General features: G+C 44.6%; 2 protein-coding genes across 3 annotated transcripts in view; both read right to left on the reverse strand.

Moving 5' to 3' along the window:
- Window positions 1-15,941, reverse strand: part of LOC142023672 (myosin heavy chain, skeletal muscle, adult) — a 35,392-nt gene extending 19,451 nt beyond the window's left edge. The window contains exons 1-21 of one of the 2 annotated variants that reach the window (XM_075014869.1): window positions 15,858-15,941; window positions 15,586-15,634; window positions 14,119-14,358; window positions 13,884-14,027; window positions 13,639-13,795; window positions 11,806-11,833; window positions 11,597-11,705; window positions 10,648-10,740; window positions 10,387-10,450; window positions 10,193-10,291; window positions 9,989-10,092; window positions 9,771-9,909; window positions 7,990-8,108; window positions 7,731-7,880; window positions 6,825-6,995; window positions 2,648-2,954; window positions 2,476-2,546; window positions 1,126-1,213; window positions 914-1,031; window positions 417-540; window positions 195-331 (exon numbers count right to left, since the gene is read on the reverse strand). In XM_075014869.1, coding sequence (XP_074870970.1) covers window positions 195-331; window positions 417-540; window positions 914-1,031; window positions 1,126-1,213; window positions 2,476-2,546; window positions 2,648-2,954; window positions 6,825-6,995; window positions 7,731-7,880; window positions 7,990-8,108; window positions 9,771-9,909; window positions 9,989-10,092; window positions 10,193-10,291; window positions 10,387-10,450; window positions 10,648-10,740; window positions 11,597-11,705; window positions 11,806-11,833; window positions 13,639-13,795; window positions 13,884-14,027; window positions 14,119-14,322 — 2,426 coding nt within the window. In that variant the 5' untranslated portion in view covers window positions 14,323-14,358; window positions 15,586-15,634; window positions 15,858-15,941. Of the gene's footprint in view, window positions 1-194; window positions 332-416; window positions 541-913; window positions 1,032-1,125; window positions 1,214-2,475; window positions 2,547-2,647; window positions 2,955-6,824; window positions 6,996-7,730; window positions 7,881-7,989; window positions 8,109-9,770; window positions 9,910-9,988; window positions 10,093-10,192; window positions 10,292-10,386; window positions 10,451-10,647; window positions 10,741-11,596; window positions 11,706-11,805; window positions 11,834-13,638; window positions 13,796-13,883; window positions 14,028-14,118; window positions 14,359-15,585; window positions 15,635-15,716; window positions 15,736-15,857 lie in introns of those variants that run through there. The other variant, XM_075014870.1, reaches the window with a different exon arrangement.
- Window positions 15,942-22,865: 6,924 nt separating this feature from the next.
- LOC142023674 (myosin heavy chain, skeletal muscle, adult-like) overlaps window positions 22,866-24,893 on the reverse strand; it is a 30,541-nt gene continuing 28,513 nt past the window's right edge. The window contains exon 40 of the mRNA XM_075014874.1: window positions 22,866-23,166. Within this exon, the coding sequence (XP_074870975.1) occupies window positions 23,020-23,166 (147 nt within the window). The 3' untranslated portion in view covers window positions 22,866-23,019. The remainder of the gene's footprint in view (window positions 23,167-24,893) is intronic.

A 24,893-nucleotide genomic window follows, 5' to 3' on the forward strand; every position in this document is an offset into this window, starting at 1 on the left:
TGTGAAGCTGCATTTGTCAGCATAGAAATTATTTGTCTGAACATGTTTGCCCCCCTCTCCTCCCAAAGTCTCATCTAATGGCTTAATGAGAACTAAACCAGCCTGAGAGAAAGGAATTGCATCCTACAGTTCTGTTCATTTCACCTCTGTGGCTTCACCTCAGACTCCAGAGACGAGATACACATTATTGCTACCTCCTTTCCAGCATTTTCTGGTACTCCTTTCTCATCAGGAAGCCACGACACCTGGCTTGCGTGCGAGTCATAATCTCTGCCAATTTATCATCTCTCATTTCCTCTAGAAGACCCAGAAGTCCTGCTTTGAAGAACACCTGGAGGAAGAGAGTGTTACAGAACATCACTTTTGTACTGCATACACTAAAAATAGACAGTATTTGAATCAAAGAGTGCCTGTACCTTGGTATGACCAAATTTATACTGGGTGTGATCAACATCAATGGACCCAAGTAGTTTTTCAGAAGCCTTCTTGCTGTCAATGAACTGTCCTTCTGGAACGGCACTTGCATTTAAAATCCTGTATCTGTGGGAGAAAACAGCAAAGATGTTCTATCACCAAACCCACCATCACCTTTCACATTAACTGCCTCCCATGTTGTAACTGGAAGCCAGGAGGAGGACTGACAGCTTAGAAGCTGTCGGACTATGGCACAATTTTAAGATTGTGTGAGAAAGCTATTGCAACTATATCCTTTCATGTGTTCTCCAGAGAGAGCACCTTGGACTTGAAAGTGATGAATCTCATTATTAGCCCACTCTAAGTTACTTAAATTTGATATTTACATCAGAGTAAAGAGAATACATGCTGAATACTATAAGGAACATATCTGAAATAATTAGGAAATGCAAGCTACTCAACATGAACTTAATGGGACAGTATAGTGGAGATATCTGACCTCTGTTTGAAGTCTCCATAAATGATTCTGCTGGGGAATCCTTTTCTGCAGATTCTGATCCCTTCCAGCACACCGTTACACCTTAGCTGGTGTAGTACAAGTTCATGTTCCATGGCACCTTAGCAAATCACAGCATAAGTCAGTACCTTGTTGTGCAGCCCAGAGGGAACAGTTACATCTCACCAAAATCTCTATGCACCAGAACTTCTTACCGGGTGTCTTTGTTTCATTGGGAATGATGCACCGCACAAAGTGAGGATGAGTGCTTCTCAGATTGGTCATCAGCTTGTTTAAATTCTCCTGTGACATCATAAGCAAAGGTTTAGGTTTTAGCCAATATTACCTCTGCATATGCGCCTATAGATGGGGTAAACCTGTTGCTATGGGATCATGCACATAAACAAACAAATGGACTTGCTTGCAAATCTTGCCAATTGGAGTCATTTTAATCTGAGGTGCCTTCTTCCTTTGGAGCCTGAACACAGTTGTTTATGTGAAATATAAAACTGTGAAAGTAGCACCTCTTGAACAAGCTGGAAAAGGGATTTGAGACGGGACCAGAAACTGGTGAGAAACGGCCATGAAGATTGTCATGGAAGACAAAGGATGATTATTATCTGCAAACAGCTGGCTGCCATTCTGAATAAGGCATTTATTTCTGTTTATTACAGGTAGAAAATGAGAGCAGAGAGGAAGGCAGCAAATGCAGTGGTCAAAGTAAGTAATAAATGACACACTTGTGTCTTCTCAGGTGTTTGAAAGGTAGGCAATATGTTCTTTGTACCTCCCTTTAATCCATAGCCAAGTGGAAGGGTTCACATAGCCCTAATACAATTTCCACTGAAAGTGAATGAATCAGGAAGATATTAAACCCCTTAAGAGCCTCTCAGGGGGTTTTCTCTTCAGACTGGTTTGGTCTGATGTAATTGTTTCTGACATCTTCATCCAGGGGAAGGAGACAAAAGGACACAGTCTGCTTTCCACTACACCTATGTATATTCAGAGTAACCACGCCACAGAACAAAATGGAGTTCCTGTGAGCCACCTCCTCCAATCTGCTTCTGCTGCACTTGGCACAAATTAGGAGAGAGGAGGCATTGTTGTCTATAAGGCTGGTCTGAGACACAATCTGTTCTGATTTCCAGAATTTCCATCATCTGGACCATGTCTCTGTCCCTCTGCCATATCCCCTGTGTCAGTTGCTGGTGAGCAGGTGGTATTGGCTCACTGTGAAGCCCTGCTTCTTCTGCAAATTCCCCTATGCGAGGGAGCCAGCCAGCCTCAGATGCGCAGCCAAATCCACTAATACTTGCGGTAGGGGGCATAATGTGAGCCTGTTTATTTACTTCTGTGTGAAAGAACAAAATCTGGTCCAAGTACTTTAGACGTTGTTCAAAACAGGGTGCCCTTTCCTGATTTTGATGGGCTTTGGGTGAGGCAACTGAAAGAGGCTATTTTGACTTAAAAAGTTCACAACTGAGACCACTGGGAAAATAGACTTTTTTGATTTAAAGGGTATTTCCTACACAACTTCGTAGTGAAAGTGATAGTGAACTCTGTACCCTGAAGAGAGCAGAGACGGTCTGGAAAGAAGAGCCCTTCTTCTTGCCTCCCTTCTTGCCGCCACCACCTTCTGCATAAGAAAATAGAAAGAGAACATGGTTAAAATGTTTGATGTTCCCTTTTTTTAATTCTAAAAGGAGCTCTGTGTGTATTGGGGATGAATGTGAATACCTGCTTCTCCACCATATGTGGCAAAGAGCAAAGCCAGTGTTTTCATTGATGATTTCTGGTACAGACCAATCACAGTTTCATTCAGTGGGTCCTTGTTCTTCTCCAACCAGCCAGTGATGTTGTAGTCCACGGTGCCAGCATAGTGCACCAGGGCAAAGTGGGCTTCAGCCTTTCCTTTGGCAGGCTTGGGTTTCTGGAAGTTGTTGGACTTGCCAAGATGCTGGTCATAGAGCTTGTTCTTGAAAGTAGTGTCAGTCGCCTTGGGGAACATGCACTCCTCTTCCAGGATGGAGAAAATACCCATTGGCTGAAAGGGGGATAAGAGAAGAGAGTAGTTCATAGAATCATAGGGCTGGAATGGACCTCAGGAGGTCATCTAGTCTAGCCCCCTGCTTCAAGCAGGATCAACCCCAATTAAGTCATCCCAGCCAGGACCTTGTCAAGCCAGGACTTAAAAACCTCTAGGGATGGAGATTCCACCACCTCTCTAGGCAATGCATTTCAGTGCTTCACCACCCTCCTGGTGAAGTAGTTTTTCTTAATATCCAACCTACTTCTCTCCTTCTGTAACTTCAAACCATTGCTCCTTGGTCCGCCATCTGACACCACTGAGAACAGTTTCTCTCCATCCTCTTTAGATCCCCCCTTCAGGAAGCTGATGGGTGCTACTAAATCATGCCTAAGTCTTCTCTTCTGTAAACTAAAGGCTGCACTTTCTATGATATTAATGGAGGAGGTAGAGGATCTGGGATGGAAGCTGGGTGCAAAGGAGAGCTTGGGTATTTGACTTCGGTACAAGCAAGTGCTGTGAGTCTGGAAGAGAATTTGGGTGAAGTGGGGGTTGTGACCTGGGGAAGGGGATTGGGGAGCAGGAAGAGGTTCATGGTCTGGGAGGTGGGAAGGGTGAGGGAGAGGATTCTGACCAGTGTTACTTGTAAGCTGAGTGCTTGTGCAGCTGCTCAGGAGAGACTTGAGTGCTGCCCAACTGATGAGCAGAGTGCCCACAGCCACCCACAGTGAGCAGCATGTATCTATATTGGTGGTGCACCTCTGCACATACCTTAGCGCACATAACAAAATTTATTCTGCCCATGGATGGAAAGCAGAGGGAACATTGATTCTGACCTGAAGGAGGTGTATGTGGGGGGTGCAGGGTTTGGGAAGGAGTTGTGACAGGGGCAGGGATGCAGCAGAGGGTGCAGAGGGTTTGGATTGTGGTAGGGGGCAGGGAGTTGCGGGGAGAGAGGTGGTGGGGTGCCAGACTCTGGCTTGGAGGCACTTACCACAGTAGGCAAATCCTGACCAGAAGCCCAGCGGGACCTTCTGGCAGACTTCCTGCATACTGCAGCCTCACATGCCTTTCAAAGTGGCCAGCTGCTATGGCCATCATGTGTGTCTCTGCGCTGTGCGCCCCTTGGGAGGGGTACTGCACACTGCCTGCACTGCTAGCATGGCCAGCTCAGCCAACAGGAGCTGTGAAGGTTGTGGTGGGGTTGCAAGTAGCAAGCAGAGCCCCACATGGGGCATATGGCCACAGCAGCTGGCCAGTTTGAGCCTGCCTGAGGGTCCTGCTCAGACATAGGCAGCCCAGAGTATCATGGTGAGCCGAATCAGAAGGGTTGGTGGGTTGGATCTGGCTGGCCGGCCATATTTTGTCTGTCCCTGAACTAGATCATCACAATGGTCCTTGCTGGTTTTGTAATCTATGACTCTATGAACTTAAATTCAATTAAACCCTTACCCTTACTTACACAGCAAAATTAAATCAACTGAATACTACATATTTTCAGCTTTGCATGTAACTAATGGAGCTGAGCGAAGACTTTTTTAAAATCAAATTATTAATTTGAAAAATGAAGATTTGTTTTTATAAATTATTCATTTTCTATTTTCCAATCAGCCATAGATATATTAATGGCTCATGACAGTTAATTTTAATTTAGGCTAGAAATGTTTGAAAAATAAAACAGCTAAATTATTACTTAATTGAATCACAGAGGCTTGAAGGGATAAACCTCATGCTTGAAAATATGGGTACAGAGGGGTATAACTTGTTCAGGAAGGACAGGCAGAGAAAAAAGGGAGGACATAGTGCATTACACATCAAAAATTTATATACGCTTGATCTGAAGTCCCGAAGTAGATCAGAGACAAACAAATGTGAGTGTTTGGGTAAAAATAAAGGGGATAAAAATAGGAATGATGTCACGACATGGGGTTGACTATAGAACACCAAATCAGGAAGATGAGATGAATGAGGCATTTGTAGAACAAAAAACAGACAATCAAAACAAAATCAGGTAATAATGGGAGATTTTACCACCCCACCCCACCCCCGCGAGTCTATTGGAAAAGTGAATGAACACAGCAGCACACAGAATGTCCAGTAGGGTCTAGGAATGTGCTGCGTATAAGTTTTTGTTCTAGAAACTGGAGGGTGTAACCAGAGGGGCAGCTATTTTGGACTTGATTATAATCAAAAGAAAGGAGCTGGTAGCAAATCTGAAAGTGGAATGCAGTTTAGACGAAAGTGATCCTGAAATGACAGATTTCATGACTTGAAGAAAAGGAAGGCATGAAAACAGCAGAATAAGAATAAATTACTTTAGCAAAGCAGAGTAACAGATTCAGAGAACTGGTAGATAAGGATCCCATGGGAAGAGGTAAAGGAGTTCAGAGAGGAGGCTGTTTCTCAAGGAGACATCATAAAAGCACAACTGTAAGCTATCTCAGTGCAAAGGAAATATGGAAAGAATAGAAGAAGCCATGTAAATAAAAATACTTTTTCGTGTCTCAGGCCGATCATGCACATTATGCATAACAGGTATTCAGTATCTAGGGTCCCAGTTAGTGACTAAAGCTGTGTCTACACGTGCACGCTACTTCGAAGTAGCGGCACTAACTTCGAAATAGCGCCCGTCGCGGCTACACGCGTTGGGCGCTATTTCGAAGTTAACTTCGACGTTAGGCAGCGAGACGTCGAAGTCGCTAACCTCATGAGGGGATCGGAATAGCGCCCTACTTCGACGTTCAACGTCGAAGTAGGGACCGTGTAGACGATCTGCGTCCCGCAATGTCGAAATTGCTGGGTCCTCCATGGCGGCCATCAGCTGGGGGGTTGAGAGATGCTCTCTCTCCAGCCCCTGCGGGGCTCTATGGTTACCGTGGGCAGCAGCCCTTAGCCCAGGGCTTCTGGCTGCTGCTACGGCAGCTGGGGATCCATGCTGCAGGCACAGGGTCTGCAACCAGTTGTCGGCTCTGTGGATCTTGTGTTGTTTAGTGCAACTGTGTCTGGGAGGGGCCCTTTAAGGGAGCGGCTTGCTGTTGAGTCCGCCCTGTGACCCTGTCTGCAGCTGTGCCTGGCACCCTTATTTCGATGTGTGCTACTTTGGCGTGTAGACGTACCCTCGCAGCGCCTATTTCGACGTGGTGCCGTGCAACGTCGAAGTTGAACGTTGACATTGCCAGCCCTGGAGGACGTGTAGACGTTATTCATCGAAATAGCCTATTTCGATGTTGCTACATCGAAATAAGCTATTTCGATGTTGGCTTCACGTGTAGACGTAGCCTAAGGGTCCTAGGAACTCCTGAACTACAAATAGTAATGATGAATAATAATGAATGTGCATTACAAATGTTCAGCTTATAAAAAACTGTTACACTGTCCATTAAGAAAGACATCAAAATAATCAACATATATTTCACTGTGAAAAGTGTGTGCTCAGCAGGATTGATGTCCTATTGAAACAATACACTGAAGCAGAACTGGTACGTGTAGAATAATCCTATCATGAAAGAACAATTTATATCTTTCTGAGGAATTATTTCTGGTTTTCCTTAGAAACATGATCTATTCTACTGACAGAAAGAGAAATTTTGCTTCTAGGATACTCTCAGATATGATAGTAGGGCTCTCTGGGTAATCTTTAAAATGTCCAGAATTCTGAGAAAATCCTGCTAACTGTAAACTCTGCCATCTTTATGCTCTAGGAAAGAAGAACATGCCATATTGTTGCCATAAACCTATTTGTGGTCGTCTTCATGTTTCAAAAAGAAAAAATAGTGCATTATAGGTTATTTATGGCCCTCAGTGCAGATTATCAATCTAAAAATTCACAGCAATCCACCATAATTGGAGAATTCTTTAACAAATCAGGTGTTTGACTTGAGGAGATACCTTCTCAATAAGCTCAATGCAGGCAGCCAGGTCCATCCCAAAGTCAATGAACTCCCATTCAATTCCTTCCTTCTTGTACTCCTCCTGCTCCAGCACGAACATGTGGTGGTTGAAAAACTGTTGCAGTTTCTCGTTGGTGAAGTTGATACACAGCTGCTCCAAGCTGTTGAACTGCACAAATACAAAGAAACTGATTAATTTTGATGCATGTGTGAGAAAGCTGAAGTAAGAAGAACAATACTTCTATTTTTAAACAAATCCTAGGAGAATTTCTGAATTCTTCTCCCTAGAGCCAGCAGATGATTGGGGAGCTCTATTTTCAGCTCTGCCTAGACATTTCTGCAGTGTCTGGCCCAGGCCTGTCCCCATATTTCTGAGCACAGGCTTGTTTAGAAATTACCCAGATCTTGGTTCTGATCCTGACCAGGAATTTCGATCTGAGACTGGCCTGCTCCCAGCTGTCAGCAGTCTGACTTACCCAGACATTTCAACCACTTAGCTCCAAGTCTGCCCAAGAAGTAACTAACTTCTCACTAGTTGTCGTAAATGCCTATAATAATTTTCATTAGATCCAGAATAATTTCTTGCTATTAGGCACCACCAGTTAACAATTGAAAGGCACTTTCAAAGCAGTTGCTGTTTCTATGTGTACCACACAAGCCTCTCCAAAAATGGAGCTTTTAGAAGGGTCATGGTGCCTTCGGGGAAAATCAAAATACACGTTTGGGCAGAAAAGTCAGGCTTTTCCAGGGAATTATTGAAATAAAAGTATATATATATATATATATATATATATATATATATATATATATATATATCTATATATATATAGTTAAAAACCCTCAAAGTTCTCAGAGCCCAAGCTTGCCCCTTCCAAGAACCTGCTGTCAAGTCCTGGCTCCTTACATCAAAGATCTCAAAACCAGCAATGTCCAGGACTCCAATGAAGTACTGTCTGGGCTGTTTGGTGTCCAGCTGCTGGTTGATACGCATGACCATCCACAGGAACATCTTCTCATACACAGCCTTTGCCAAAGCACCCACCGAATTGTGCACCTAAACCAGTGAAAGGAGGACTGGAGTTACAATACAAAGCAGAGAAAGAAGCCCTGCTGTGTTAATTCAAATCATGAGTTCTAGATCTCCAGAGATCTCCAGTTGTTACCTGCTGCACGGTTTGACCTTTGGTCACAAATTCATTCCCAACCTTGACTCGGGGGTAACACAGGCCTTTGAGCAGGTCAGCTGAGTTCAGATTCATCAAGTAGGCAGCTTTATCAGCCACTAAACAGTGAGAGGAATGACTTAGTAGCTCAAAGATAGGCTTTGGTGTCTTTTATAAGGACTAGAAAAGAGCAATGTGATCTGTTTGTGTTTCGTCAGCTGCCACATACTGTTAATAACTTCAGAAGTTATGGTGTTTAGAGCTTCCTTTATTTTTGATTTCTTACTGTCTTGTTTTGCATTGGATTATGAGTGTTTGTACAACAAGTGATTGTAAGAATTTATTCACAAGTAACTTATAAGGCCAAATAAAGAACATTGGTGAGGAGAAGGAAGCAAATGAACAGAGAGAAGGAAAATATAGCTTTAAGTTCTCTCTTTGCCACTGTATTGTGCTACCTATTCATAGATTCTGGTGTCTAAATGACCAAAGGAAATGGGTTAGTGGTGAAATATTGTGCTGATCTTGTCTATACAATCTCATGGAGTTCAGCTCCCACATCTCTTTATGGCCTCCAGAGTTTGCTGAAATCACAAATGATTTTGTTACTGATGCCTGTGATATTATTACTGACTATATCATAACCAGATCTATAATGGCCATAGCTCCCTTTATATTTGCATTCACACATCAACCCCCCAAGCAAGTGCAATATTTTCACGCTGTAAAGAGCAGTTAGCTTTTGACAGAGTGAACAAGTGACCTTGGAATAATGTATATTTATAGAACCACTCCTGCATTCCCTTCCAGAGAGACACATCCCACCAAGGGGAAGCTAATAATCCTGGGCTAAGCATAGATGGCTCACTCTTCAAAGACAACACATGGCATCTATCTATGGATCTGACAGAAGGCTCTCAAACATAAGCTCCCCAGGTCTGGCCCTAGCTACTATGCCCTTACACCATCACTTTACTGAAATAAAAAGCCACAGACGTGACAGTTTCAGGAAATGTGAAATATCCTCACTATAAGGGATTTGCTTGGAAGGTGCAAAGCAGTGCTCCTCTTGCAGCCCAGAAGCTATGAACATCCCAGCAGTACCGCACAAAAAGGTTTTGTGGCAGCACTGCTGCATGATTGATATTCTCAGCTGAAATAAGAGCCCTTGAAGGTGGCTATAAGTTGAGCATACATTACAGAAGCTTGCTGGCCACACTAGCTTGTGTTTGTTATCAGGGTGGCCCTTGCAAGCTGCAGAATCGGTGTTCTGTCCCCCTTGCCTTTCCTGAGATCTTCCAGGCTCAGCCCAAATGAAGGTCTCTGCTGCCTGGCATCTTGTACAAAATGAATGCAAGTTGGATGTGACACTTGGCTAATTCTCTGCTATCATATCCTTGAAGCAAAACTATAAACTCACTTTACGAGGCAATGTAAATTCAGACCCTCTGCTTCTTCACCATTTCTGGTGGGTATTTTGGAAGGATTCTTCACTGCATTACCCTAGCTTCGCACGAGTGCAACGCCACTGATTAGTGGTTATACAGTGATGTAAAATTGATGACAGCATGGCAAATCACCTTCTAATATAGGTGCAGCCATCAGGACAAACCCCCTAGAAAACTTTGGTTGTTATGCGCTGTTCCAGTGATCTAAAGGAGACGGGAGCTCAACCAAATTATCTACTTAAGCCAAATTAATTTTGCATTTGCAATACTAGAGTTGCACGGAACATCCAGAACACCGTTGCTTGGAACTTTAGATACAGATTTTGCCAATACCTTCCGTGCCATCTGGCTCTGCCTGCTCTTCTCGCTGCTTCTGCTTGAACTTCATATTCCCATAATGCATGACTGCCCCAGTCAGCTTGTAAATGGCTGTTTTTTCATCCGCACTGAAGCCCAGGATGTCAATGGCACTCTGCCAACAGAAACAGTAATGTAAGTATGTTGTTTAGTAAAGCTAATACTCCACATAATAATTCTTATGAGTTACTCACATCTGTGGCCATCAGCTCTTCCTGGTCATCGATGCTGGCTACAGTGATCTCACCTTGACTCACGAAAGGGTAGTCATATGGGTTGGTGGTAATCAGAAGCATCTCTGAAAACAAGTGTAGGATACATATGGATATAATTTAATTGACCATGTAAAGCACTCCTCAGTGGTCGGCTTCCCCCAAAAGAGTTAAAACACTTCTTACCAATAAGCTCTGGCCTCTTGTTGGACATGATCTGATAAAATATGTGGTAACTTCTTTCTGCCTTGAGCTGGAAAGTGACTCTAGATTTCTCCAGCAGATCTGGCAAGGCAGGTAAAGCATAGTTAGAAACAAAAAAAAATGACGTGAAAGAAAAAGAAATAGAGAACTGTGGCCTTCCAAATCAGGCACCTTACATGTTTCAATGTCAGCAGAAGCCAGTTTCCCTGTGGCACCAAAATGGATTCTGATGAATTTACCCTTTAATAGAAAAAAATAATTTCACTTAGAACCCTCTGAGGCAGACTCCAGGAGTGGGATTTGCAAAGCTGCCCCGGGTCCTTTCAGCAGGTTTCAAATCTCATGATTGATTTGTATTGTAACATTCTATTATAGGGGTGTAAATGGCCCATTGCATTGCACTTGTGAATAAGAACAATTTTATCAAAAAGACTTACAAAACGCGAGGAGTTGTCATTCCTCACAGTCTTGGCATTACCAAAGGCCTCCAGCAGGGGGTTGGCGCTGATGATTTGGTCTTCAAGGGTCCCCTACAATGTAATAATCATTGTTGAATTAAAACAAAAAAGCAGTTTTGATAGAATATAGACTAACACGGCTATCTCTCTGTTACATTTTCAAATTGTTTGTTTTAAATCACATGGTAGTTTCAGAGAAGACCATTTGATGCCATTGTTGTTAGATGTTGGGCTCTATATATGTTGTCTCTGCATGCTGTCTCAGCCCTGTGCAGATAATTGGCATAGCAGATCTCAGCTGAATTGTTTGATAAGCAGACTCTGTTCATATCAAATGCACTTGGTCAGGTTTATTGTCAATAAAGCAGAGTCCAAATGCCCTGGGTCAATGTCTACATTTGCACTAATGTGTGCCTATTGCAATAGTCTATCTTGGTTAATGGCAGGAGTTTCCCTTATCCCTTAAGTCAGCCAAAGACACACCTTCTGAGATATATCTTCGTACCCAGTTACAAACAAGTTAGGTATTGCTCCTTTGACATGGTGAGATGAAACCCCCTGAGTTCTCTCAGTGACATCCATTACCTTATACATGTTGGTTCAATAAAAAAATCATACTGTCCTTCTGTCCTCATACGGGTCAGGGTGTTCCTGTTATCTCTGGGGAATGCATTGCTATTAGGGTGGTCTGGGACCATCTTTCTGGAATGGATTTTTGTGAGTGCTCTTTGGCTAGCACTTCTGAGGTATATGTCCTTCTGCAATATCAGCCTTTTTCTTGCCAAATTCTATGAGCAGGACCTGATTTATATCAGTGAAGCTTGGAAGCTACTTTATTCCAGGCTTCTGGCCTCATACTGTGCCTCTGATACAAGGGCTTATGACTCAGGCTCTCTTGCTCGTACACCCATCTCTAGTGACAACTCACCTGCAGTTTGCCTGTCTCCTCCTTCTTCTTTTCCCCACTAGCTGCAATTGTTGCAAAGTACTGGATGACACGCTTCGTGTTCACAGTCTTTCCAGCACCGGATTCTCCGCTGTCAAATCAAGCACAGAAGGAGAAAGCACATAACCGAAATGTTTCTTCTAGTACACACAGCAAAGTCAGTATAAATGAGTGCAATGAAATGTACATACGTGATCAGGATTGACTGATTCTCCCGATCTGTGAACGAAACAGAACCAAAAGGTACTTTTAAAAGAGTTGTTGAATAACATTGAACTGATTGAAAACTGAGTGAAACCAATAAATGCTGAGGTTTGCAAAGGACCTCACATCATCAGACAACTAGCTAAAAACCATAGGAATTGGTAATCTTCCCTCACACCCCTTTAAAGATCCTGGCTATAATAAATGATAAATATAAACTCGTGTAGATCAATAGAGCCATCACTGGATACTTGTGGCCACTTCCCTTTCACAGAATTCCCTCTTTCGGAAATCTGATCAAGCAGCTCCTCTGCACAGCAAATCAAATATGGAATAATGGCCCCATCCTCGCTTCACAGCCATCTACATAGCACCAGTGCAAAAAGAGCATGAAGCCTACATGAATTTCCAGTCATGGTGCAGAGAAGTAGACAGCTCTGATGTGACACTTTGCACCAGTTTAAATGACACACAACATGGAAAGTCAGGGAGATTCAAGGTTCCTAAGAACAGAATGTTATGACTTGTTAGAGAACATGAGCTATGAGGGAAGACTGAAAGAACTGGGCTTGTTTAGATTAAAAAAGAAAAGACCTAGAGGGCACATGATCATGGTTTTCAAGAACCTTAAGGAGGGTTACAAGGAGGAAGGAGAAAAATTGTTCTCCTTGGTCTCTGAGGATAGGACAAGGAGCACTCGGCTTAAACTGCAGCAAGGGAGGTTTAGGTTGGACATTAGAAAAAACTTCCTAACTGTCAGGGTGGTTAAACACTGGAATAAATTACCTAGGGAGGTTATGGAATCTCCATCACTGGAGATTTTTAAGAGCAGGTTAGATAGATGCTTATCAGGGATGGTCTAGATGGTGCTTGGTCTTGCTGAGAGGTCAGGGAACTGGACTTGATGACCTCTCAAGGTCCCTTCCATTTCTAGTGTTCTATGATTCTTCACTGGGCCCAGCTAAAGCCAGGATGTGCAGGAGGACGTAAGGATGTTCTGTACTGTTTCCATTAGCCACATGCTTGAAATGTACAAAGAAGTTTGATTTGGGTTCTTGCTGAAGCTTTGAATCACTTCTGAATGCCAAGCTAATGTCTGGGTCACATTCAGTTTGAGTTTGGATGAATTCCTGTTTGCACTTTGCTAGTCCTGAAACTTTTTGGTATCTTTAGCTGCATGTCATATTTCCTGGCTAGACCATCTTGATTTGCCTTAAGAAGGTACCAAAAATCACAAAAGATGAAAAGTGAATATGGAAGTGTTATTTAATTCTTCACATAACACAAGAATCAGGGGTCATGTAATTATATAAACAGGCATCCTATTTAAAAGCAATATAAGGAAGTACTTTTCACACAACACAGTCAACTTTGGGAACTTGCTGCTAGGGGCTGTTGTGAAGGCAAAATATCTAACTGGGTTCAAAAAAAAGAAATAGGTAAATTCATAGTGGATACGTTCACTGGTAACTGTTAACCGAGATGGTCAGGCATGCAATCCAACGCTCTGGACATACCTAAATCTCTGGCTGCAAATAGCTCGTACTGGATGAAAGAATTTGGATCAATCAATAACTCATAGAATCATAGAAGATTATGGTAGAAGAGATCTCAGGAAGTTTTCTAATCAAAAGCAGGACCAAGCCCAACTAAATCAAATTGACCTCTTCTGTTCATTCCCCATGAAACATCTGGCACTGGCCACTTTAGAAGACAGCATGCTGGGCTACATGGACGTTTGGTCTGACCCAATGTGGCCATTCCTATATTCCTATTAAGTTTTCACCATATAATCATGTTTTAGGAGTTGAGCCGCTCACCAGTTAACATGAACTGATAGGCATTGTCAGAGATGGAGAAGATGTGTGGAGGGGCCTCCTGACGCTTCTTGCCTCTGTAGGCCAGCACCACCTCAGGGTTGTATACAGGCAGCCACTTGTAGGGGTTGACGGTGACACAGAAGAGACCTGAGTAGGTCTGAAAGGGAGATAATGCAATTGAATTCCACGTGGGTTAGTGTAGCTGTTAGTTTGTGAGCTAAGGGAAGGCTTGAGCGTGTACTCACATAGATCATCCAGGCTGCATAACGCTCTTTGAGGTTATACAGGACACCAGGTTCATGGAGATGGGTCATCATTGCCATGTCCTCGATTTTATCAAACTTGGGGGGGTTCATGGGGTAGATTTGATCTTCCTTAACAGTCAAAGTCTGGAAGGAAACAAGGGATCGTTGATATCAGCTGAGATCACAGGAGGAATAAGATGCAAGATGCTGTTCTTTACTCCTTCGTTTTACTTACTTCTCCTTGTTCAGTCTTGACTGTGACCTTCCCTCCTTCCCTGCTCTGGACTGTGCTTTTCACAAAGGACTCCTTGGCATGCACCACAAAGACTGATGTCTTAGCATCGAAAGGCTTGTTCTGGGCCTCAATTCTCTCCTTCTCAGACTTTCTGAGGAAAGGAGCTGCTGGCCCGAAGGCAGCCATCTCAGCATCTGACGACATGGCTGCGGTTTATCTAGGACCCCTCAGCAATGAATACTGATCGGAAGAAAATGAGTGACGTTATTGAATCAGGTATTTAAGTAAAAGAAACCCCACAGATGAGTGAGAGGCTCTCTCTCTCTCTCTCTCTCTCTCTCTCTCTCTCACACACACACACACACACACACTAGACCCAGACACTTCTTTGGTCTTTCAATTCATCAAACTTTTCAGTCCCTCCCCTTTTTCACCTCACCTCTTCAGATCTCTATAACTAGGGTCATGCAATTCCAGTTGGATAGGGCACCTATATAGGGCCACCATGGGCACCAGACATCAAGTAGTTAAAGTGGGTAGTGCCACATCCCTGACCCTGTATGGGCCTCGCTCAGCCATCACTTACTGGTGTTTTTCCTCTTCAGTCCATGTCTAGCCAGCTGTGCAGCCACCCCCTGCTCACCTCCCAGCTCGCAAATCCACCTGTGCTGCTCCCCACCTGCCACCTGATTCCCTTCCAGACTCCTTGGTCTGTTCCTGTCCGCCCCACCCCCACCTCCTACCTCACAGCCCTGAGCACAGCCCTCCGCATGGGGAAGCAGGGTCAGGTATTCAGCGTGCGTAGGACAGCCCTGCAGTGCTTTAGTGGCGCTGTCAGACTGGTCAGAGGGTTAGTGTGAATGGGCCACCAGCTGCCTTAAAATCCGCCCAGAACCCTCTTCTGAAGGCAGCTCACTCACAACACCTACGGGGCACACACTAAGCTACGCAGGGTGGTAAGGGATGAAATGCTTGTTGGCATTTACCATAGAAACGTGTGTCACTTTCAGCTGGGGCACAACTATTCTCAGTGATGTCTGGGGTGAGGGGAGGGGGAGGAAATTCTGGCTACCTGATCATTAAAAGAACAGATTTATTCTCAGGACACGTCATTAGATTCTGTTCTCTGGCAGGTATTTTCTGTTGGGCCATTCTGGCCTGGATGGTTAGGGACCTAAGAGCAGCGGGGGAAGGAGCACACTGAGGGCTATTGCAGTGCAAGATGTGCGTTCACCGGAGGTATCTTGTGGAGGGCACTGGCTGGCCCAGCATTAGTGATTTCTGGTTTCAAGTGCAGCCATTTTGGGGAGCTGGGTGTCATGGGCAACGGAGCCCAAGCACAGTATGCAGTGAATATATACAGTGAGCATAGGTACTGGGGAGACACTGAGTGCCATGCAGCTATACAGGTATGCCACACTAGAGGGTCAGTTACCCCCACTGGAATTCATTAAATCTGGAGCTTACCTCTTTCAGATGACCAGATGACAGTATGCAGGCTGGAAGCTGATCAATACTGTCAAATAAAAACAGAATTTCCCTTCTTACTGCTGCATGAAACCCCAGTAAATAAGTATAGCTTGAGAATGGATAGGTACCCTGAGAAGATTAAAAGCCCGGCTGGCACAGGCAGTCCTTCCTGGAAATGAGTGCTAGTAGCAGCAGGAATGCAATGGAATGTGTAGAATCCAGGGGTACTTTCTCCTCTCTGCAAGCCCAGAGCCCCCCCATACACTTACCTTAAAGCTTTCTGTGCAAGGACAAGGCAGATTCATCCTAGGGGCACTTTTATAAGGTCTTATCTGCACATGTAGCATGCCTCCTCCTCTTTCTTAGGTCAAGACATTTTTGGCAAAGCATTGTTTGGCAAACTTGACTCAGAGCATAATTGTCATTCATATAAGACATGGATATATTTAGAAATATTTGTTGTCTTACCAGCTATGTGAATAAGTCTCCTATAAATATTATGACTCGGAATTTGAAAAGAGGAAGTGATCTCTAGTAGTTAGAGCAGAGCACTCAGGTCTGCCAGCATCTAGTTCTGGCTCTGCCACTGACTTACATTTTGACACTTCAGATTTTTGTGTCACAGACCTCAGTAAAGATTCAGTGGTCATTACTATGGCTTTTTGACAACTGTGGTCTTGGGAAGCTTGCAATAAAGCAAAAGGAGATAAATTTGGAATAGCCCTGATCCCTGTAATGGCAAATGGTATGTCTGCACTTTGATTTGGAGTTACAGATTCCAACTCAAGGCACTATACCTACAGCTCAGCTAATGCCTTAACCATTGCAGCATAGCTGTGGCATCAAAAGCAGTGGGAAGGACTAGCCAGCCACACACATGCCTAGGGTCTCACCCAGATAAATTAATAATGATGATGACAGTAATACCATTTTAGGTAGAATTTGAACATTTTTTATTTTCTCAAAATCAAAGAAAATTTTGAAACAAAAAAATTAAAATGTTTTGCTAGTAAATTTCAAACCTAAACATTCCAGATTTTACAGTTTTCTTTTGACCAAAACAATTCAGCAATATTGGCATGAATTCACAAAATGTTTAGGTGTCAAGGAAGCTGCACTTTTGTGCCAAAAATACGGTTGGGTAGACTCCTTTTGCCTGGCTGCATTTGGAAGCCGCTCACGGATACTGCAATGGCTGATTGTAACTTTGTTTAATTTCAGGCATTATGCCTCACATTGTAGATGTCAGCTTGTGTAGTGAGTTGCATTGCAAACAGCCCATGAAACAGAATCAAATCCCAAGGGCTCATATTTCCTACTACAGAAGATGATACATAACTCATCAGACCCAGCTAGTCTTTTCTCCTCTTTCCATTCTGTCTTTCTGAAATTAAACCCAGAATGAAAGCACTGTTTGTGTTCTCCCAAGACTCCCACCTCTCCGCATATGGTGCAGCTCCATCCTATCCAACTATGCCACTAAGGCATCTCACGTGTTCTCTTGAGCTCTACGGTCTGATCTGTAAGGAGCAAGGTCATGAACAGCTGTCGCATAGGAATGCTGGCTCCCACTGAGGACTTGGCATGATGTTTGGTTCTTTTTCAATTAGGTTTTTTATGTCTGTCTCTCTGAAACAGTTTACAGCCTGTGGTGATGGTTGTTTTCTTTTCAGTCTTGGCCTTGGCTGTCTCTCTACAATTATCATGGACTTTGCACGCACAACCATCACTCCTTACCCTCCCCTCCCAGGCCTGTCAGGATAGTCAGGGGTTTGGAGATACCATCGTCCCTGTCAGCCACCACTGAGGAAACATTGCTGTGAGCTATGCCATAGCCCTGGCCTGAGAGCTCAGCACTGGCAGCCTGGAGCTCTCTGCCCTCTTCCATCTGCAGCCATGCCTGCTAGTGCTGAAGGTCCAGAAATCTGGAGATTTCATGCAAATGACCTGGTGTATTGATTTACATATTTGGAGAATATGCTTGCTCTTATTTACATAAACAGCAGAAAGACTGCACCTTAATACCCACCAAGGCTGATGATACACTGCTCTCTATTGAGCCTCAGACTTTCTTATCTTTCCATCTCAGTCATAAGAGCTGTGCTTTTCCCTTACCATGAGGCACGGGAGTGACTCAAAAATGCCAAGGAGGAAGCTACTGCTCACATCCCCTCCTGCACCAGGACAGCTTTTTAGCAGTAACTGATGATTGTTCAAAACACACTAAAATCAGCTAATTATGCACATCAAAAATATATTTACAGTCCATGTTGCCAGATGAGACAGAAAACCTGGAGGTTCTGCTGTCATGTGGTGTGTTTGAAGGTCTTGTGTGACTTTTAACTACTACTCTGTATGAACACAAATGTCCAGGCTCTGCAGGGCTTCCCCACACCCACATTTCCTTCAAATTTGCTCCATAATTTGAATAGCAGTTCCCTGCCCCTCCTCCCCACATGTCCTCTGCCCTCCTCCTGTGCCACATCTGCTCAGAGTGAATGAAACCATTTCCTCTCGGGCCACCCGCCCATCACTCAGTGACCTCTGTTGCACACGAGATGCCCAGCTTGGATTTGCTGACTTGCAGGAGCTACTCCCACCAGTAGGAGTTGCTCTCTCAGCCTCCTCCACCAGTATGCATCTTTCCTGCTGCAGGGATTTTGCTGGGATTGTTTTCTCCAAAACCAGCATCTGGCTCTGTGACTTGCAACAGCCACTAGTGCATGTGCAGGACACCCTCTGCATGGCTGGGAATATCACACTATAGTGCCACTTTTTGAGTTCCCACGGGACAAAGAAGTCACTGCCTATCAGTAGCAATGACAGAGTTAGAAGTCTGCTTGGGAAGCCTAGCGATGGAGCCCAGCTCCAGGAGTCTCCAGGAAACCCAGAGTCTCAGATGGACTTGTGCCTTCAACTCCTCCCTTCCCCACGTGTCCCATCCCACTACCACCGCCAGCTGGCTGTCCAATTTGCTAACAGACAGGGAGATTCCAATAAATGACACAGACAAAAAACTTGTATTCTTGTAACAACATTAAGTGTATTATTCCCCTTTCCCTCAACCACTCACACTCCCCTTCTAAGCCCCCTTGCAAATGTCTCCTGCTCCCTAGCTCCTCTGGCCACTTAGGAGTAGGGTTTTTAAAGCCCTGTTCATCTCGAGCAGCCCCACCCTCTGGTTAAGGGATAATGGGTGCTAAAGAGCTTAGAGATTAAAGCCTCATTAAGAAGCTTTTAGCCTTGCCTTTAAGACCTCTAGGATCAGCACATGCTCTCCCAATAGACCATATTTCAGTCAAGCAGCAAGCATACCACACACACACACACACACACACACACACACAGCAGACAACAGACTTACAGAATCACAAAACAAGAGGGCTGGAAGGGACCTCAGGAGGTCATCTAGTCCAGCCCCCTGCTTCAAGCAAGATCAACCCCCACTAAGTCATCCCAGCCAGGTCCTTGTCCAGCCGTGACTTAAACACCTCGAGGGATGGAGAATCCACCACCTCTCTAGGCAACCCATTCCAATGCTTCACCACCCACCTGGTGAAGTAGTTTTTCCTAATATCTAACCTACACCTCTCCCTCTTCAGCTTCAGACCATTGCTCCTTGTTCTGCCATCTGACACCACTGAGAACAGTTTCTCACCCTCCTTTTTAGAGCTCCCCTTCAGGAAGTTGAAGGCTGCTATTAAATCACCTCTAAGTCTTCTCTTCTGTAAACTAAACAAGCCCATATCCCTCAGCCTATCCTCATAGGTCTTGTGCTCCAGACCCTTAATCATTTTTGTTGCCCTTCGCTGAAACTGCTGCAGTAAATCCACATCCTTTTTATATTGGGGGGCCCAAAACTGGACACAATATTCCAGATGTGGCCTCACCAGTGCTGAATAAAGAGGAATAACTACTTCTCTAGAGCTGCTTGAAATACTCCTCCTAATGCACCCTAGTATGCCGTTAGCCTTCTTGACTACAAGGGCACACTGTTTACTCATATCCAGCCTTTCAGCCACCATAACCCCTAGGTCCTTTCCATCGTACTGCTGCTGAGCCAGTCAGTCCCCAGCCTGTAACAATGCTTGGGATTCTTTTGCCCCAGGTGCAGGACTCTACACTTCTCCTTGTTGAACCGCATCAGATTTCTTTTGGCCCAGTCCTCCAATTTATCCAGGTCCCTCTGGATTCTCTCTCTACCCTCCAATGAATCTACCTCTCCCCCTAGTTTTGTGTCGTCCGCAAACTTGCTGAGGGTGCAATCCAGTCCCTCATCCAGGTCATTAATAAAAATGTTCGATAGCACCAGCCCCAGAACCGAGCCTTGCGGCACTCCACTTGAAACAGACCGCCATCCAGATATTGAGCCATTGATCACGACCCATTGGGCCTGACCATCAAGCCAGCTTTCTATCCATCTTATAGTCCAAGGATCCAATCCATATTTCCTTAACTTATGGACAAGAATGTTGTGGGAGACCATATCAAAAGCCTTGCTGAAGTCAAGGTATATCACATCCACTGACTTCCCCATGTCCACAGAGCTTGTCACCTCATCATAGAAGCTAATCAAATTGGTCAGGCAGGACTTGCCCCTGGTGAATCCATGTTGGCTACTTTTGATCACTTTCCCCTCTTCCAAGTGCTCCAAAACTGATTCCTTGAGGATTCCCTCCTTTATTTTCCCAGGAATTGAGGAAAGGAGGACGGGTCTATAGTTCCCTGGATTGTCCTTCTTTCCTTTTTTAAAGATGGGCACTACGTTTGCCTTCTTCCAGTCATCCGGTATCTCCCCCGATCTCCAAGGAGTCTTCAAGGATAATGGCCAAAGGTTCAGCAATGACCTCTGCCCATTCCCTTAGTACCCTGGGATGCATTAAATCCAGACCCATGGACTTGTGCACATCTAGTTTTTCTAGATAGCTCAGAACTTGTTCCTTCCCCACAGCTGGCTGCCCTCCACCTTCCCATACTGCATCGTCTAGGACTGTCATGGGGAAGTTGACTTTGTCCATGAAGACTGAAGCAAAAAAAGCGTTGAGTATTCAGCTTTTCCTGCATCATCTGTCACTAGGCTACTTTCCTCATCCAGTAATGGCCCCACTCCTTCTCTGATAACCTGTTTATTGTTCACATGCCTGTAGAAACCCTTCTTGTTACTCTTCACATCCCTTGCCAGCTGCAGTTCCAATTGTGCTTTCGCTTTCCCGATTACTGCCTGGCATTCTCCAGCCATATGTTTATACTCCTCCTTAGTCAACTGTCCACGTTTCCATTTCTTGTGTGCATCCTTCTTGAATTTAAGCTGACTAAGGATTTCCCTGTTAAGCCGAGCTGGTTGCCTACCACGTTTGCTTTTCTTACTACGCAGCAGGATTGTTTGTTCCTGTGCCTTCAGTAAGACTTCTTTAAAATACAACTCTTTTCCCCTTCATCTTCATTTCCCAAGGGATCCTGCTCATCTGGTCTCTCAGGGAGTCAAAGTCTGCTCTTCTGAAATCAAGGGTCTGTATATTACTGCTCACCTTTCTTACTTTTGTCCGGATCCTGAAATCTACGATCTCATGGTCGCTGCAGCCCAGGTTCCCTCCCACTTCTGTTTCTTCTACTAGTTCTTCCCTGTTAGTGAGCAGCAGGTCAAGTTGCGCATGGCCCCTGATCGGTTCCTTCAGCACTTGTACCAAGAAGTTATCCCCAACATTCTCCAAAAATTTCCTGGATTGTCTGTGTGCTGTGTGTTGGTCTCCCAACAAATGTCCAGATGATTAGAGTCTCCCATGAGAACCAGGGCCTGTGATTTGGAAGCTTCACTTAGCTGCCGGAAGAAATCGTCATCTATCTCCTCTCCCTGATCTGGTCGTCTATAACAGACACCAACTACAACATCACCTCTGTTACTTCCACCTCTAAGCTTAACCCAAAGACACTCAACTGGATTTTCATACTACTCCCTCACAGAGCGCAGCTCCTCCTCCTTCTCTCCCGTCTGCCCTTCCTAAACAATTTATAACCTTCCATGACCGCGCTCCAGTTATGCGAATCATCCCACCAAGTCTCCGTTATTCCAGCCACCTCATACTTGTGTGACTGTGCCAGGGCCTCTAATTCTTCCTGTTTGTTCCCCAGGCTTCTGGCATTAGTGTACAATCATCTTAGAGAAGGGGCCAATTGGCCCACTTTCTCCTCTTCACCCAGGAAACCCACTTGATTGTTCCCTCCTCCTTCCCCACTTACCGCCAGGTGTGTCACCTTCCCCCGACAAACCTAGTTTAAAGCCCTCCTCACTAGGTTTGTAAGCCTGCCCGCAAAGATGCTCTTTCTTCTATTAGTGAGGTGGATCCCGTGTCTTCTCAGCAATCCCTGTTCACAAAGCAGAATCCCATGGTCAAAGAACCCAAATCCTCCGCTGCTACACCACCTACACAACCACGCATTTACCTCTGTGATTCGATGATCCCTACACAGACCCCTTCCTTCCACAGGGAGGACAGACGAGAAGAACACCTGTGCTCCGTATTCCTTGATCTTTTTCCCGAGGGTTACATAATCTGCCATGATCTCATCAAAGTTGTTCTCGGCTGTATCATTGGTTCCTACATGAAGAGGTAGGAAGGGGTAATAGTCTAAGAATTTTTGGCAGTGACTCTGTAATATCCTGAATTCTAGCTCCAGGCAAGCAGCAAACTTTCCAGGATTCTAGGTCCAGGCAGCAGATGGATGACGCCGTCCCTCTTAGGAGGGAGTCCCTAACCACCACCACCACTTGTCTTTTTCTCTTAGGGGTGGTGGTCAAAGAACTCCCATCCCTAGGACTGCACATGCCCCACTGGTCATGCAGTCTCTCCTCCTTTATCTGGCAAACTCCCTCACCAAGCTCTCCAGTTCACTAGCTCAACCAAAAGTAAACACTCCTCTGCACAGACTGTTCTTCCTGGAGAGAGACTGAGAAAAAGAACAAACTACTTGTAACAAGAGTTAATCCTATCACATAATACATGACTGGGAGGTGCTCAGAAACCATGACAATGTGAATGGTAGCATAGAATAGAATAGAAATATACACTGAACTTCCAACATTAATTTTTGGAATTTCTTACTCTTGAGCATGCACTCTCTCATCACAGTGAACACTCTTTTTCCTCTCACCAAATAATGTAATAATTTATAATGGTGAAATGCCAGCTGATCAGATAAATACTGTATTTTAATGGATGCATGTCAGGGACGAGTTAAAGTTACAACACACAAAATATTAATAAGAATAAAGAATCTGTAAAAAACAAAAGCCACTAGTTTTTTGTATGCAAAGGTCTCTACAATCTTTATTTCCTAGACAGTGAGGACAGAATAGACAATAAATACAACAAAGTGACAGAGCGCTTCACATTTTGTGCATTTCTTCAGTCACTTTGCAGCATGGTAACATCCTCACTCTTCAATCTTCCTGTGAATCTCACGGCTCTTCACCCGCAGCTTGTTAACCTGGGACTCTGCGATGTCAGCCCGCTCCTCAGCCTCTTCCAGCTCGTGCTGGATCTTGCGGAACTTGGTGAGGTTGACGTTGGATAGTTCCTCCTGAAGATGGAGAGAGTTGTGAAAATCAAAGTCCCCTTTGTCAGGAATCATGGCCTGCAGGAGATCCACTCTGGATGCAGTAACTGCACTAGAGCCAGTCTCCTGGCAACTGTAATGAATGTGGCTGATCTAATACAGGCTTCCAAATTGGCTAACACCCTGACTGGTTGGAAGGATCAGCAGATCCATTCTTAAGTCCAGCAGCAGGAGTCCAACAGTTGCTCAGCGCATTCAGCCATATCTCTTGTTCTTTCCCACCTTTGCTCCTGCCCAGCCTCACTCCTGGTTACCTGGTACTGACTTCTACATCTGACTTCTAACCACAGACTTTGGCTCAAACCCTGGGCTCCAATTCCTGACTATTAAAAGCTGTTCTAACTAGTAGACCTGATTCTTGCACTGAGCACTAAGGACAACTGCCCATGCCTCCATCACTGACATTTTCAGCAGCCCCACACAAAACAATATGAGAACTAGAGCTGATACAGAATGCATGAACTCCCCAAAACTCAACAGTGCTCTGACTGAGCCAGAAGGAGCCCTGCAACTTGCAGGAACAGGTTGACATCCTTTAGGTTCAGAATCTTACCTTGCAAGCTCAAGCTGTGCTGTCTTCAGGTCTGACCCCCACAAAGCCCCAGAGACCAAGCCCCCTCTCCCTCCTGCGTGACAAAGTCAATGGCAGTTGCAGCCAGTTTTGTGTATTTCTAAATCTGCGTCAGCTCCCATTTCTGCTTCACCCACACTTGTACTCTCCTTACAAAGCCTAATCAGGTTGATTATCAGTCAACTTGGTGGGGCTTGGGTGCCTCTGCTTCTGGAAAATCAATCCAACTTCTGTGACAATTTGAGGACATTGTTAAAGCTCTGGTGCTGATTGTTGTCCTGAGCTTAAGGACTATGCTGCCTTCAGATATTATGGCAAGGATGCCAGGCAGTTATGTGTGCAGCAAAGTCCTGACATTTGGTTGTAGACAAGTGGAACATGAACAACAGCACAATCATTTCTCACTTGGCCTCAGTAATGACATTAAAGATCATCTAGTCAATCGTATTCTCATCTGTGCAAGGGTTGTGTGTTCTGGAGGAAGAACACAGATGTCATGTATTAAAAGTATGCCATGAATCACCACTAGTGGATCGTTTTGGCCATTTCAAATGCTGGAATCTTGTCTTGAGCAGCCTCTGGTACAAAGGCCTATAAGCTGGCATCAAAGACTCTAAGGTCCTGCAACCTCTGCTCTCGGACCAAGAACCTACAACTAAAGTCCCTAGAGCTCTGTCAGCTGCTGCCTTTTCCTCTGCAGCCTTGTTGTATTGTATCAACGGATTTCACTGCAGATTTCCTGTACTTGGAGACACTCAGGAATCCTGGTTATCATCAGCCTAACAAAACTGCACACGTGATGTTGTTTCATATGGTTTCTCCACAGGCAAGATGGCCTTGTTGTTCCTGGAAAATACATTCTCTATTACCACTAGTTACCCAAAGGGCACTATATTGGACCAGCATCCCCAGTTCCTCTCCCAGCTCTCCTGGGAATTTCTTAGAGTTCTTGGTATTGAATCCTTCACCTCATCTGCCTATCACCCACAGGCTAATGGGCAAACAGAGAGGGACAGTCAAATCTTGGAGCAATATCTTCACTGTTTTTGAATTATCACCAGAATGACTGGCTTTCCCTACTGTGATATATCAAATTTACATAAGACAATGCAATCAACTC

The sequence above is a fragment of the Carettochelys insculpta genome, chromosome 20 (assembly GCF_033958435.1).
Source record: "Carettochelys insculpta isolate YL-2023 chromosome 20, ASM3395843v1, whole genome shotgun sequence".
Classification (NCBI taxonomy): domain Eukaryota; kingdom Metazoa; phylum Chordata; order Testudines; family Carettochelyidae; genus Carettochelys; species Carettochelys insculpta.